This window comes from Peromyscus californicus, unplaced genomic scaffold (assembly GCF_007827085.1).
Source record: "Peromyscus californicus insignis strain IS unplaced genomic scaffold, ASM782708v3 Scaffold_3__1_contigs__length_106647218, whole genome shotgun sequence".
NCBI lineage: Eukaryota > Metazoa > Chordata > Mammalia > Rodentia > Cricetidae > Peromyscus > Peromyscus californicus.
The window spans coordinates 93,188,005-93,202,341 of record NW_026294551.1 but is presented as its reverse complement, the minus strand read 5'-3'; the positions used below and the strand labels follow the sequence as shown (position 1 = coordinate 93,202,341).

Below are 14,337 nucleotides of genomic sequence, written 5' to 3'. Positions count from 1 at the left end.
CGAGCTGCCCAGTGTGGGTGCTGGGAACTGAACTTGGGCCCTCTGAAGATCTGCAAACACCCTCAACTGCTGAGCCATGCCTCTAGACCCCTTCTTTTTGACCTTTCACGTTCACCCCCAAAGCAAAGCAATGGCATGCTTGCTTCTCCAGCCACTTAAATTAGAAACTACACAACAAAACAATCTCCATTCATAAAATTCATCTTTATGTTTCCATATCTTGTATTTGTGTATATATGAAAATAAGTATGGTTTTATTTTTTTAAAACATGGTCTTAAAGCCCATTTCTTCAAGTTTCATTTAAACACAGCCATCTTTCCACTCCACTAATATTTAATTGTTCTTTCACAGTCTATATTTCATAACTGCGTAAGGCCACATCATTTGGAGGAGGCACTATTTAACTAACCAAGCCGTCGTTGCTGGCCATTTGTTGGCTCTGGTTTGCTACGGTGATGGAATAAGCAACTCCATGGAGGCCATCCCGCACCACCTCTTTGTTCTGGAAAATGAACACGGAAAAATAGAGTTGCAAAGTTAATTGTGCAGCTTTTCATCCATGTTGCTGGGCTCCCATGGGGTGTATTTTGATAATCCGGGTTCCACTGTCAGCTAGCTAAGACTTTCTAGGTGGGAGATCAAACAGAGATGTGTTCTGAAAAACCATGCCAAGTTTACTTATTTTGAACCTCAGGAGCTTTTAGAGTATAAAGTTTAGACCCTGTTAGGGAAGCCCTTTCCCTGACTGTCCATGATGGGGACAGGTGGCTCCTGGAATCTAGAGAAGCCTCCTCACCAGGTATCCAAACATTGCAAATGGAAGCAGTTCCGTGGTAGCCACTTTCATCCTGTGACCCGGCACAACTGTCCAGGAGATCAGAGTGAGGAGTCCTAGGCAAGCAATCTCTCTTGGTGGCGCCCCCTCTTCAGCCTCAAAGAAACATGGCGTCCGGAGGAAGTGAGGAGAAATCGGGAGAAGGAAGCAGAGCTGGAAGGCCACAGGAGGCATTAGAGACAGCTTGCATCAAGTTTCCTCCACTTGTTCCATCGGAGAGATGGTTTAGGTGTTTCTAGAACCTCATCAGGAAAGAACTGTCTGCCCCACGAGGAGACCTCCAGCCACTTCCCCAGCTCAGAGCCTGATGTGTGTGTAAAGCAGCAGGTGAGAGACTGGGCAAGCCACCTTCAAGCTGGGATCTACAGTAGAACCCACGAGGAAACTGGCCCTGGCTGAGCAGCAAAGGGAAGCGAGGCCTGGTTGTAAGCATTGTCTCTGAAGCTGAAAGACAGGGGCAGAGCATGGCTCCCTCGGTGCCAGGGGCCTCTGCACAAGGACTTCCACAGACATAAGATCAATGGAGGAGCTAGGAGATGTCTGTGCCTTAGAGCTAGAAATAAACTTGAATCATGGATGTTCTTTCTCACTGCTCCCTAAAATCCAATTCCCATCCTCTCCCTATTGATGATCTTTTTAAGAAGTCTGCTGCTCATCTTGGTGGGTCCCCAGGCCATGTCCACAGTAGCCTTCCCACTGCCTTCTGCCTGCCTGCAGTGTGTGTGTGTGTGTGTGTGTGTGTGTGTGTGTGTGTGTGTGTGTGTGTGTGATAGGAGCAGGAGGGGGGCGGTGTGAGTCCTCTCCAGAGGCCAAGCTCCTCTCTGACTCTCCAGGGGCTGGGGGATCCCTTGGCAACTCCAGAAAATGCATCTTCCCTTCCAAACACCAAAGCAGGAGCTGTTGCTACATGGGAGTGGGGGCGGGGCATTGGTTAGAGAATGAGGGGCAGGGGTGAGAGGAGAAACCAGGGGTGGGGGTAGGGATCAAGAGGGAGTGGGAGCCAGACAGAACCAGGCATAGAGAAGGGAAACAAATATGAAAAACAAAGAAAGAAACAGAATAAGCTGTAGAGAAGACAGGGAGAAAGATGGAAAGTGAGGAGAAGGAAAAGGAGAGGGAAAGAGAAGGGTAAGCTGGGATGGTGAGAAAGCAAGCAGAGAGAGGAAATGAAGGGAACCCTTGTTATTTGGAGTATGCACTGTAATAAGTCTCCTTTAGTGTATCTTTAGTGGAGCCCTAGGCCACAGCCAGCAGGGAAAAGAGGGAGGCGGGTCCTGGCCCGGACCTGCTGGCAGGTGGCCGCCCCTGGGTGGGGCCACCCAGCCAAGCCCTCGGGGTATAAGTCACAGGAGGCCAGGGCCAGCTGAACTCCTGTCAGGGACAGCTCCAGAGAGCACAGGTGCAGCAGGTGGCTACCCGAACCCAGCCCCAGCATGAGCTCCTTCGACCTCCCAGCATCCTCGCCACCGCGATGCAGCCCCCAGTTCCCCAGCATCGGCCAGGAGCCCCCGGAGATGAATCTTTACTATGAGAACTTCTTCCACACCCAGGGCATGCCCAGCCCTCAGCGCCCCACCTCCTTCGAGGGTGGTGGAGAGTATGGGGCTACCCCGAACCCCTATCTCTGGCTCAATGGGCCAGCCATGACCCCACCGCCCTACCTGCCTGGTACTAACGCCAGTCCCTTCCTGCCCCAGGCCTATGGCATGCAGAGGCAGCTTCTGCCCAGCGACCTGGGCTGGCTGCCCATCCCCTCTCAGGAGGAGCTCATGAAGCTGGTGCGCCCACCATACTCCTACTCGGCTCTCATTGCCATGGCCATCCACGGGGCGCCTGACCAGCGCCTCACGCTGAGCCAGATCTACCAGTACGTGGCTGACAACTTCCCCTTTTACAACAAGAGCAAGGCTGGCTGGCAGAACTCCATCCGCCACAACCTGTCACTCAACGACTGCTTCAAGAAGGTGCCCCGAGATGAGGACGACCCAGGTAAGACCGCAGTGCATGCGAAGGAGGAGACCACCCCTGGGAAGGCTGCAGATCCTTAAGGACTTGTTTCATTTCTGCTCCGAACTATATTCTAGAAAGTTCTAACTACAGCCACCACTCGATCCACAAAACTGGAAGCTGCTAGGAGACAGGGCAAAAAGGAACTCTGCAGTGGAGGAGAATATGGGCTCTGGAAGCAGATTCAGGCTTCCCTGTCTCAGGGAGGTTGAGCTTGCTGAGCCTCAGTTTCCTTATCTAAAAAAAGGCAAAGATGCAAAGGATGTCTATTAAAAATTGTTTCTGTACATTCTTTGGTGTGGACAAAAGCTCGATACGCTGCAGTCATTATAATTCACCTGTGCATCAGTGCCCAGCATGTAAGAAGTCCTTGGTAGAACTAGATCAAGTCAAGCCCAGGTGTGCAGCAGCCACACCTGTAGCAGAGAGGACCTGGCCTCGGTTGGGCACCATTGATGGCCTCATGACATGGCTCTGCCTGTCCTCCCTTCCATACAGAACCTCCTTTAATCCTGGCAGCACCCTGCAAGGTGTCTCTTCGTGAACCTATTGCTCAGATGAGAAAAATAGCGTTCATGGGTGAAGCTGCCTTCCCAGAGTGACATGGTTTGGAGTGGTAGTGATGGCACTTGACTTAAACGCAGCTCCGTTGCTGAGACTGGAATGTTCCTGTCAAATGATGAGCCACAGACACTTGCAGAGAGGAGTGTAAAATATTCCTGGATCCAGTTTCCAGAATTGAAGTCTAGTTTTGTTCTCCCACAGGAAGCCAGGGTATGGCTTGGAACCCTACCTCTGCCCTCTTTGAGGTCAGCCTTCGTCAGATCTATTTGTCCCTCAGAAGAGAGACTGTCCCATTCAAGGTCTTTCCCCACTTTCCAGCTCAGAGTAGCAGGGAAGAGTCGGGGTTTCCCTTCTGGTGGCACCTCAGTTGTACAGCTCTTGGACACATGTAATGTCTGTCCTGTCCATCAGTGAGTCTGGGGAGACAGGGGAACTTTCCAGACTAGAAAACAGATTTATCCAAAGTCAGTTGTCACTGAGGAGCAAAGCTAAGGCTCAAGTCATCTTCAGGATGCATATTCAGGAGTCCAGAACTCTTTCCTGGCTTTTCCTGGACCTTAGTAATAAATAGAGGCCCCCACCAGTGCCCCACCCTTCTCTGGGTCCCTGCATCCTGACACTTTACCCTTAAAAGGATCAATCCTGTCACTTCCTTCAGGCATAACTTATGCTGCATTTCCATGCACTCCCAGAGCCTCTTGTGGGGGAGGTACAGGGTATTTAGAAAGAGATGGGTGTGCAGGAGTGTGCTTACAGAGACATGGGCATGTGGGAGGAGTGCTTAGAGAGAGGCAGGTGTGTGGGGCGTGTTCAGAGAGAGGTGGTAGGTGGGCAGATGTCATGGAATTTCTTCATTTCTGTGCCAGGCTTTGCTCTTTTCTGTGCATTGTTGCCCCTGGTTTTAGTTTAGGATGTTGCAGACGAATAGAACGCAATCTTGTGTCCACCTCTCTGTTTCCTTCACATCTCCCACTTCTGTCTCAGGCAAAGGGAATTACTGGACTCTGGACCCCAACTGTGAGAAGATGTTCGACAATGGAAACTTCCGCAGGAAGAGGAAGAGGAAATCAGACGCGTCGTCTAGCACAGGCTCCTTGGCGTCGGAGAAAACGGAGACAGGTCTCCTGGCAGGCAGTCCCAAGCCCACGGAGCCTCAGGATGTCTTAGACACTGCCTCACCAGACACCACCAGCTCCCCAGAGAAGCGGGCCTCCCCTGCCCCCTCTGGCACCCCATGCCTCAACAACTTCCTCTCCACCATGACAGCCTATGTGAGCGGGACAAACCCCATGAGTCGCTCGGTGGCCACAGCAGGACTGAGCCCGGAGCCGACCGACAAGATGGGGCAGAACTCACTGAGTTTCAGCTCCTACACCCCCCTCACCAACCTCAGTAGCCACGGGAGTGGGGGTGAGTGGGCCAACCCAGTCCCCACCAATGCTCTAGGCTATGGAGGCTCTGTCCTCAACCAGTTCAGCCCACATTTCTACAATAGCATTAACACCAACAGTGTTCTCTTCCCCAGGGAAGGCACCGAAGTCTAGGGACAGAACAGCTAGCTTCTGGTCCACAGAGCTGTCTAAGGGGAAAGCAATGGAGGTCCTCCAGACCAGACCCTCCACTACCCCCAAGAAATGAGACTTTTGAACTTCACAGACAGCACAGGAAGCTAGAAAGAATCTGTGATCAAATCTGAATCTACACAGATGTGTTAACTACAATGGGCAGACCAGTGATGGGGCCATCTGTTGAGCACTTACTATGCTCTGGGTCCGTTCATGGGCTTTTTAATGACATGGTCACACTATGTACAGTCATCCTTTGAGGTTCATATGACCCCCTCCATTTGACAGATCATGAAATTAAGGCTTGAGAATGTTGTCAGCCTTTCCGGGGTCATGGAAATGACAAAGATGTCAAAGCAGGGTCTGGGCAACCCTCAAAGACTGGATGAAAGGGGCCGTGGTGGAGGAACTGGTTGAGAGGATCAGCATAAGAAGCTGATGATGGCAAGCGCATGCATACCTCCCCACTGCCTCCTGGTTACCCATCAGAATTTAACGCCAACTTGGGTATGACTTAGCCCCGCTGTCCTTTTTCTTCTTGCCTCGGCTTACACAGGCACTCCTTTAGCTACTACTCAAGAGGGGAAGCAGCAGCAGCGTGCCCAGTGACGTGTCCCCCGAGGACAGTAGCTCTAGCAGGTGCAATGCAGGGTCTCACTTTCCTGTCCTCCCTCAGAATTTGAGCAGAGCCAGAGGTCAGTGAGAAGAGTGGTATGCACCCCTAAAATCCCACCCAGTACCTCCCACCTGCAAAATCTCATAAATCCCTGCTTCCTGTGTGTGTGTGTGTGTGTGTGTGTGTGTGTGTGTGTGTGTGTGTGTGTGTGTCATGGACCAGTGAACAAGATATGGCTCGGGCTTCCAAGAGAAACAAAGTCAAATAAGCAGAATAAGCATGTCCCTTTTTATAGCCCTGGAGAGGTGGACACTTGTCTCAGAAAACAATGGCCTGGAGGGCAGGGTCTCTGTCCTCGGAGGGCAGGGTGGCTGTAAGCACAGCCTCTGGGACTGCTTGCTCTCTCTTGGTTTTGTAAGTTTCTTTGTAGGCTGTGGTGTCTTATCACAGCACACCCAGAGAAGTGTTGTTTGCTTTTCTTGTTTCTTTTTCATTAAAAAGAAGAAAGAAAGAAAGCTGTTCAGAAGTGTGTGGCCCTTCCTTGTGAGTTGTCCTGTTTCTCAGTTGCCTGGTTGAAGCCTAAGGCTGAAGGTGCTTGGGGCAGGAAACAGAGAAGAATGGGTACCAAGACTTTCCCATGGCTATACTGCTGTGGAGCTAGTCAAAGGCCCCCAGCATAAAGACAAGGTTATGGAGGATGGGGTAGGCACATACCTGCAAGAAACCTACCTGTGTCACATACGATATGGACATGGGCATATCCCAGCTTCACAGCTCATGCACACCTCATGATTATGCTATGAACATGCACAATCATGCGAAGGCACAACAAGTCCAGTTAGGGGGAAAAACAGGGTCAAAGAGTTATTCCTGAAGCCCACATGGGCTCCCCGCCCAGGTCTCTCTGACTTTTGCACTCATCACACTATGGCAATGGCCATAACTCATCAGCCATTGCCACTGCTAGTAGCAGCAGGTCTGTTTGCACTGGTGACATCCTGTAGTCAATGGTACTGCACATGGTGACGTGCGTGTGCCTTGAAGCTGGAGGTCTTCTACTTATGAGAAGAGAAAGAAAGGGCTCAAGCCAGGTCGATTTTTTTTTTCTGAAGTGACAGAAGGGAGGTGGTGACCCACAGTAATACTATGATGATAAGCACATCCACCCTGGGTTTCCTGAATGCCGGCCGGGCTCTGTTTTTGGACTTGACCTGATTTTTGTGTTTTATCTATAAAACCATCCAATGCTGCCATCCTTTGATTTCCACGTTATGGGTGAGCATACCAAGTCCCTGAGAGTTTCTGCTGCTGTGTGGGCTACATATCCAGGACTCACGGGCTACAGGGAAGCACTGATAGAAGGCTGTTTTCATAGCTGTTAACAGAGAGCACAGGGAAGGGACGCTGTGTCTAACCAAGAAAGTCAGAATAGGCTGCCCCTTGCTGCCTACTGCTGGGAGGACAAGGGACTCTACCTCTGGGGCAATGGAATCAGAGGCAGAGTGAAAATGTAGATCCCTGAAACCCAAACCAGGATTTTTTGTCATACTGCACGTCACTGTCACCAGATTTGCCCGGATTCCAGAACCCTGCCTTCACCATTGCTTATCTCACTGTCCGCTCTTCATCCTCAACTTCTTCCCATAGAGAGATGCAGTGAGTTAGGGAACTGGCAAGGACGGGGCCCGGGAAGGGGCCAAAAGACAGCAGCCAAATCACCCCAGAAGGGAGCCAGCAACTTAAAACCAAACTCCACAACTCAATTCTCTAGTTTTCCTTGGCTCAAAATTTAATGGGGGCAGCAGTAGAGGGAAGTCTGGGGATTCCTATAATGTGGAGACCCTGACAGCTCTTGCCTGAGTCTATGCAGGGGGAATCTCTGAGTAGCATCCGGGGGGTTCATGGGAAAAGGGGAACACATGACTGGGTGCAGGAGAAAGAGGGAAGCCAGCAAGAAGATCTTAACTGTTCAACCTTAGTGGATGCTGCAAGCTGGAGAGAGGGAGGATGGTGTGAAGGAAGGAAGAAGGAATGGAGAAAATGCATTGACATAGCAAGGTTATAAATGTTCTTAACTCACCAGCCATCTCTGCACTGAAGGCGTACTCCGGCATCAATAGGAGTCTAAAAGGAGGGCTTCCTGAGTATAGAGGGACCAGGAAGGCTGCATAGAGAGGTGAAACACACCAGTGTTTATACAGTCACCCTCACACCACCCACCCTAAATTAGAGGGTCTGCATTTCTAACATGGAGGTCAGGGGAATAATGCCTCAAAGTAGACTACATAATATAGATTATATAACATGTTATATACATATATAATAATCTCACTTATTTTAATGGGTACATTTGCAAGGAGGTAAAAGTCAGGAAATGCTACCTATAAAATATTAAGCTGTCCCAGTCACTTTCTGGTGGGTGGTGAAATATAAGGTTGATCTTTCCCCCTGGGTCATACAATGTATCTTCATGTTTAGAGACTAGACTATCTGTCCAGCCCACTGCTAGAAACCTCCTCCAGTGAAAGGAACCCAGAGGACTTGCTGTGTTGATGCATGGCCCCGACCTATGCAATAGTTGACCAGCCTCTAGTATAGCACGTGACCCAGGCTCATTTCCAATGATGGGGGAGGAATGGGTTTCCTAGTTCAGACATGGCCTTTGTGCAGACACATTAGGGCTACATTATAATGAAATGGAATTGATGTGAGGCCAGCAGCTTATGTAAAACATGCCCCCACCCCCTAAAGTCTTGCTTGTTGTAAGGTCAAAGCCAAACAAATGGGAATTTGGTGCAGGCTTCAAGCTGGGTGAAGCTGGCATTGGCATCCCTGGCAGATGAGACAGATCTGGATGCAGGACTAGAGAAGCCACGGTGGGGCATAAGGAGAGAAAAACTGGTCAACAGAAGAATCACCAGCATGTATGGGCGTCATAGCTGTGTGGGAACATGCTGGCATGTGGCTAGCACCTTCAGTCACATTACCCCTGATCAGCTGCTGCTGTGGTTGTCTCTGTTGGGCCATGAAGACACAGTGGCACAAAAGAGTTTAGAAAACCCATCAGGATCTCCAACAGCATTCTGTATCATCTAAACCTAGGGCTTGTATGCTTCCTTGGAGACAGGCGCTGTGGCACCTGGTGATGAACAATCCAGAAGGAAGTTTCTCAGCTAAGGGAGCATGACGACACAGCATCTGGATCAGGAGGGACATGTTGGCCAGAACACCACTGGAGATCCGAGCCTTATCCTCATGAGGGGCTCAGCTCAGACTCTTACCCTGCACACACTTCGTCCCTCCCTCTTGCTTCTCTTCCTCCCTGGAGGAAGGAGCCCTGTGATGGCACCTGTCATGAAAGTGATGTAAGTGTTGAAAATGCATTCTCTTTATAGTCCAGGCAGAGGCTACGGCAGAAGTACCAATATCCACCCCCACTCCCGGTAAACCAAGTGCTTCCTGGAGACCAAGCCAGAGCCACCACCGAGCCCTGGAAGATCATTATTTTCGTTTGGTTCAGAGGCAAACTAGTACTCAGATAACTGTGATGTCAACTTTCCAAGTTCACACAGCAGAGCAGGCAGACCTCAAAGAGGGGTGATCCCAGCCCCAGGGTCCATGCTCTTCACCTAAATACTAGGGGAACACCTTGGGACAGGGGACAGGGAGATAGTCTACTCATGGGGAACAGAGCCGCCTCCTTCTCCTCTCTGCCTGATTCTATAGACAGTTTCTTCCCCACGTGCTCTGAAACAGCCATATGTAGAAGAATGTCCTAAGCAAGCTGCTGTTCCAGCTCGGGGCACAACCATTTCTACATCTTCCTGATCAACAGCAGCGCTCCTGCCTCCACTCTCTCCTTTCCAGCTGCAGAGCTACCCTCTTAAGGGGCCGAGGTGATCTTCACACTCCTCAGGTCCTGTGATGGTTAACTTTGATGGTCAACTTGGATTAAGAAATGCTAATGGAATCAGTAACACATACCTCTGCATAGGCCTCTGAGGGACACTCTAGAGACAATGGGATCCTGAAGGCGCTGACCTCTTGAATTCATTGATCCTTTGATGGATTCCTAATCTGATGGCATTATTGAGCGATGGTAAAGAGTAGGAAGTGGAGAGAGTAGGTGACTAGGGGCATGTCTCTGCCAATATATCGTGTCCTGGCTCCTTCCTATCTATGCCCTGTTCTCTGCCTCCTGCCGACCATGATGTGACTACTCTTTGCTATGTCCTCACCCCAGCCATCCTTGACTGACACTGAAACTATGAGCCAGAGCAAACCCCTCCCTCCCTCGTGTTTCTCTCAGATAATGGTCACAGTAGGAAGAAAAGTCACTAGCAGGCTGGACCGTAGTGGCACACACCTTTAATCCCAGCACTCCGGAGGCACAGACAGGCAGATCTCTGTGAGTTCAAGGCCAGTCTGGTCTACAGAGTTAGTTTTAGGACAGCCAGAGCTGCACAGAGAAGCCCTGTCTCAAAGAAAAAAAAAGTCTCTAGCATAGAGCCTTTGGTGGCTCCATTTCCTTTAGGTCCTTGCTCATTTGCATAGATGTCATAGCTCCAGTGCCATCATTGCCCCAGGATTCAGACGTAACCACGGTCAAAGCCCTTCTGCTTGTCCCGGAGGATCAATCTCCTTGATTGATCTACTTGAAAAGATGATATTTGCCCAAGAATGCTGTATTTTGAGTGTAAATCTGAAATATTTAAAATGGTACAGTTGGGGAGTAAATGCCCAGATGTTAACACCAAAATGTAGGTGAATAGTTATGGAAATGGGGCCTGGGAGAAGCCAGCTTTCCTTAAAGATCCCAACAAGTGTTGGAAGTCAGGACAATGATTAGCCTTGTGTGTGTTTGTGTGAGAGGTGTGGATCTGGGAAAGGTTCTAAGGGGTCTTCTGGGATACTGGCAAGTATCTCTTGTTCTATCTGAGTAATGCCACAGGTATGCTCACAGCAGGAAAACTATCGAGAGTTGAAATTCCACTGGTGATTGCTACATGCTTACTTGTGTACACTGAACTCAATTGTTGAGGTGGGTGTCTCACTGGTTCTCTGTAGAGGAAAAGGCAGGCTGGTCTCAGGGTGCCCACATGTCATCCATCCCACAGTAGCCCATTAAATAGGATCTCTCCTGTGCAGACAGGAGAGATGTAGACAACATCCACCACTAATCGAAGAATACAGTGAGATGACTGAGAATTTACCTTTTGAAGTTGAGAATTTATTGTCTTTGTTTGGAGAAATTTATTCTGTTTTTAATTTATTATTTTTTTTTTATAATAATGGGTATATTTAACATAGAGCAACTCCCACTAACTTAGAAATCAGCACTTGTGATCCAGCTTGGGTTTGTTCTAATTTATGGGCATAAACAGGCCTCTTCCCCTAAACTTCCTCCTCAGGGAAAACGAAAATAAAACAAAGCAGAAAACCTGCTGGAGTCAAGCTCTTGCTGTTGCCAAGGTCCTTGCCAGGCTCTCATTTCTTTCCCCAAGCTCCTCCTTGCTTCCTGGACCTTCGTTTCTCATCTAAGAAGCTCCAGACATGAGTCACGTTGATGGACCAGTCAAGGGCAGACTGCACATGCGACCACAGTGTTGTCCTAAGATCCTTCTGCCTGGTGATTTTTGTGGCCACTGTGGTTTGTCTGTGTGAGCATTCTCATGACAGGCACCATCTGAGGGTGCCCACGTCCCAGCCCGTTTCCACTGTCAGGTGGCACACGACTGTATGTGCACCAGGAAATGGTGCCTACAGCAACCATATGTCTTTACGGCATTAGCCCCTGACCCATGTGTTACCATTTTTCCTCCATTTGTCTAGAGTTTATAGGCTGTGGACCTTAAGGGTTAGAACCTCATCTCAAGGGTCTTCAGGGATGTCATCACAGTCCCTGGTTGACAGGAATGTGTTTGCTTAACGTTGAATGAAAGATAGGGTATACAAATGAACGAACGTAATTTAAGACTAGTTATTAATCCTTTTGTCTGTCTCTTTATCCCCAGGAGAAGTTTCAGTGTCCCCAACCCTCAGCCTTGCAGGCTAATCCAACATGCTTACTCCTCTAGGAGACAGTAGGATGGGTGACATCTTTCTAGACTAACTCCCAAATTCAATCTCTATCAATCCTAGCTTTCCTGCAGTGGTCTGATGCTTTTTTTTTTTGTCCAGAAATACTTGGATTTACTGGAGTCTAGATTGCAAGAAAAGGGCTAAATGATAAACACACACACACACACACACACACACACACACACACACACACACACACACACACACGAGATTGTGTATGGCCCTGACCCTGGACCCTTGTATGCTTGCGTAGCTACTATGTTGGAATGGGGTAGGCCCAGTTTTATAGCAAAGACAGAAGGTTAACAGTCACCACTATAACCTGCCAGCACTGGAAAGGAAAGACCATCAAACAAGCTAAGGAATGAGAATGCGGGCTTGGGATCTAGTCTGAGTTTGGATTCCAACCTAACTGGGCCTTGGACTTGCTGACAATGGTGGGCCAGCGACCTCACTTCTCTGAGCCTCCATGATCATCTCCTAAGTGGAGATGGACAAAGGAGCCAATGTCAGCGTTTCTAGCAGAATCAAGTAAGAGAGTAAACATGAAAAGCCTAGAACTGCCCTTCTTCTTCCCCTTCTTCTTCTTCTTCTTCTTCTTCTTCTTCTTCTTCTTCTTCTTCTTCTTCTTCTTCTTCTCCTCCTCCTCCTCCTCCTCCTCCTCCTCCTCCTCCTCCTCCTCCTCTTCCTCCTTCTTGGCATTTACTTTAGGAATGGTTTTATTTATGTACAAGTAATAGGCAACATTCTATCCATAAATTCTATTTTCCAAAAACAATTGTTTATTTTTTTTAAGAAAATAAAAAAATGCTGGGTGTGATGGTGTGCACCTTTAATCCCAGCATTCAGGAGACAGAAGCAGGTGGATCTCTGTGAGTTCAAGGCAACCTGGTCTACAGAGTTAGTTCCAAGACAGCCAGAGCTACATAATATGAGAGACACTGTCTCAAAAAAACCAAAAAAAGAAAACCACATAATAAAATTTAAAAGGTACCAAGATTCTTCTGCTTCTAGACCATTGTTGGGCTGGAGAGAATTGGGGGGAGGGGTGTTGGGCCAGAAGTCACAACTTGGAATTGAGCATTCTCCAAAGCAGTAATAAGGTACCATTCCGGCAAAGTTTATTCAACTATGCCCCACCCCCATCCTCACAAGCTGCCTATTGGAATGGCTGAAGTGGGCCGGACAGCCCAGCATAATTCAACTTTGTTGTAGCATCTTATGTGGCCAGCATGCAACTCTGAGAAGCTACTAACCAGACTAAAGCAAAGCAAGAGACTGAGGTTGTCCTGAAAACGGTTAGTTCCTTGTTGTGACCTCTGCTTCAATGACCCTAATAAACAGACTATCCTAGTGCAAGGAAAATATTACATCACAACAGATTTCACACTAGCAAGACAGTCAGCACAGAAATTTTGCCTGGTGCCATTAAGCAACAACTCAAACCATGTTATGCCCAGAGTTCATGTCTTCATCTACACACAAACCTTTGTGTTTATGTGAGCATAGCACAGTGAGGCAGAACATTGAGCTGAGATCTGACACCCACGATGGATGCCTCTACAGGCTGCAGTATAAGAGGGAAGCACGTGAATCACCTTTGTCTGAGGGACCTTATGTAACCAATCAGTAACTTAGGGACCGACAGTCTCCACTGGTTTCCAGTGTGTCCAGGGCTGGTTGCAGGAGGCACCATTAGGAAGCATCCTCCATGTCCACATCCTCCTGCAACTGCTGGACCATTTTTTCTTCCAGCTGCTTTCCTTTGCCTGCAAGAGGAGCCCAGATAAGATGGATGCTCTGCTTGGCTTCTTTGGTGTCCTGAACCTTCTGTAGCTCTTTGTTTTTCTTCCACCTGTTCATTATAAACTTAGCCTGGCGTTTCTGCTTGATCTCTTCAGCCCTCTTCATTGCATCAATGGTTTTACTCCAGAGCTCTCGCTGGTATTTCACAGGTTCATTTCTACGTTTTTCAAATTCAAATGAGTTGTCCACGGTGAGCTCCTTGCCAGCTGCTTCCCGGAAGGCTTTAGTCCACTTGACCTTGCGTGGGTTCCGCTTCTTCTAGAAGTTTTTATGACACTTGGATTTGCAGAATCGGAACACCTTGCAGTCGTTGCAGATGAGCATCATGCCGTGGCCGGGTAGATCGGCCCGGAACAGAAGTAACATTTCTCGATCCTCATGTTGACTCTGCGTCCAGAATTGCCTTTCTAAGAGGAAATCTCTTAAATGATCAATTTCTTACAAATCATTAAATCATTGCTCTCCTCACTTGTTTGATTTTATGGTTTTTTTTTTTTTTAATTTTAAAAATAAATTTTAGGAACTAAGGTGCAATTTCCCAAAACCTAGGAAACATACAAGCTATAGAAGGAATGTAGTCTCTCCCCACTATTCCATCCCCCATGCCTTTCCTAACCCAGCAGTTCTGGAAACATGAGTCAAAGGGCCACTCTAGACTTCCCACCTCTGTTCTCACGATTCCAAACTCCCAAACTCAGTGGTGGCGCCGGAAGTGGGTAACGTGTGAGAGCTACACCCACAGTGGAATTTAAAAGTGCCAGAAAAGTTCACACCACATGGCATGCATGCACACGGGGGCACATACTTTCTCACACTCATCCACAGGTGCTGGATGCCATCGATTTCAACAGGGAATGAGGAC

At 48.6% G+C, this 14,337-nt stretch overlaps 1 protein-coding gene and 1 pseudogene across 2 annotated transcripts; one reads left to right on the top strand and one right to left on the bottom strand.

Annotated features, from left to right (window-relative positions):
• The first annotated feature begins 2,269 nt into the window (after nt 1-2,269).
• On the top strand, nt 2,270-4,951 carry Foxi1 (forkhead box I1). 2 transcript variants are annotated; one of them, XM_052755996.1, is made up of 2 exons: nt 2,270-2,825; nt 4,674-4,951. In XM_052755996.1, exons 1-2 carry the CDS (start codon nt 2,270-2,272, stop codon nt 4,949-4,951), a joined length of 834 nt encoding a protein of 277 aa, XP_052611956.1. The 2 variants fall into 2 exon arrangements, with proteins under 2 accessions (XP_052611956.1, XP_052611955.1); XM_052755995.1 differs by having other exon boundaries at nt 4,392-4,951.
• An 8,291-nt stretch (nt 4,952-13,242) lies between these two features.
• LOC128122015 (probable ribosome biogenesis protein RLP24) lies at nt 13,243-13,855 on the bottom strand (annotated as a pseudogene).
• Between the last annotated feature and the right edge of the window lie 482 nt (nt 13,856-14,337).

What these genes read in the sequence shown, in the direction of transcription:
- Foxi1 (XM_052755995.1), top strand. Translation starts at nt 2,270, where the DNA reads ATGAGCTCCTTCGACCTCCCAGCATCCTCGCCACCGCGATGCAGCCCC. An exon ending in CCGAGATGAGGACGACCCAG is followed by an intron (nt 2,826 to 4,391) that starts GTAAGACCGCAG and finishes CTTCTGTCTCAG; the next exon opens with GCAAAGGGAATTACTGGACT.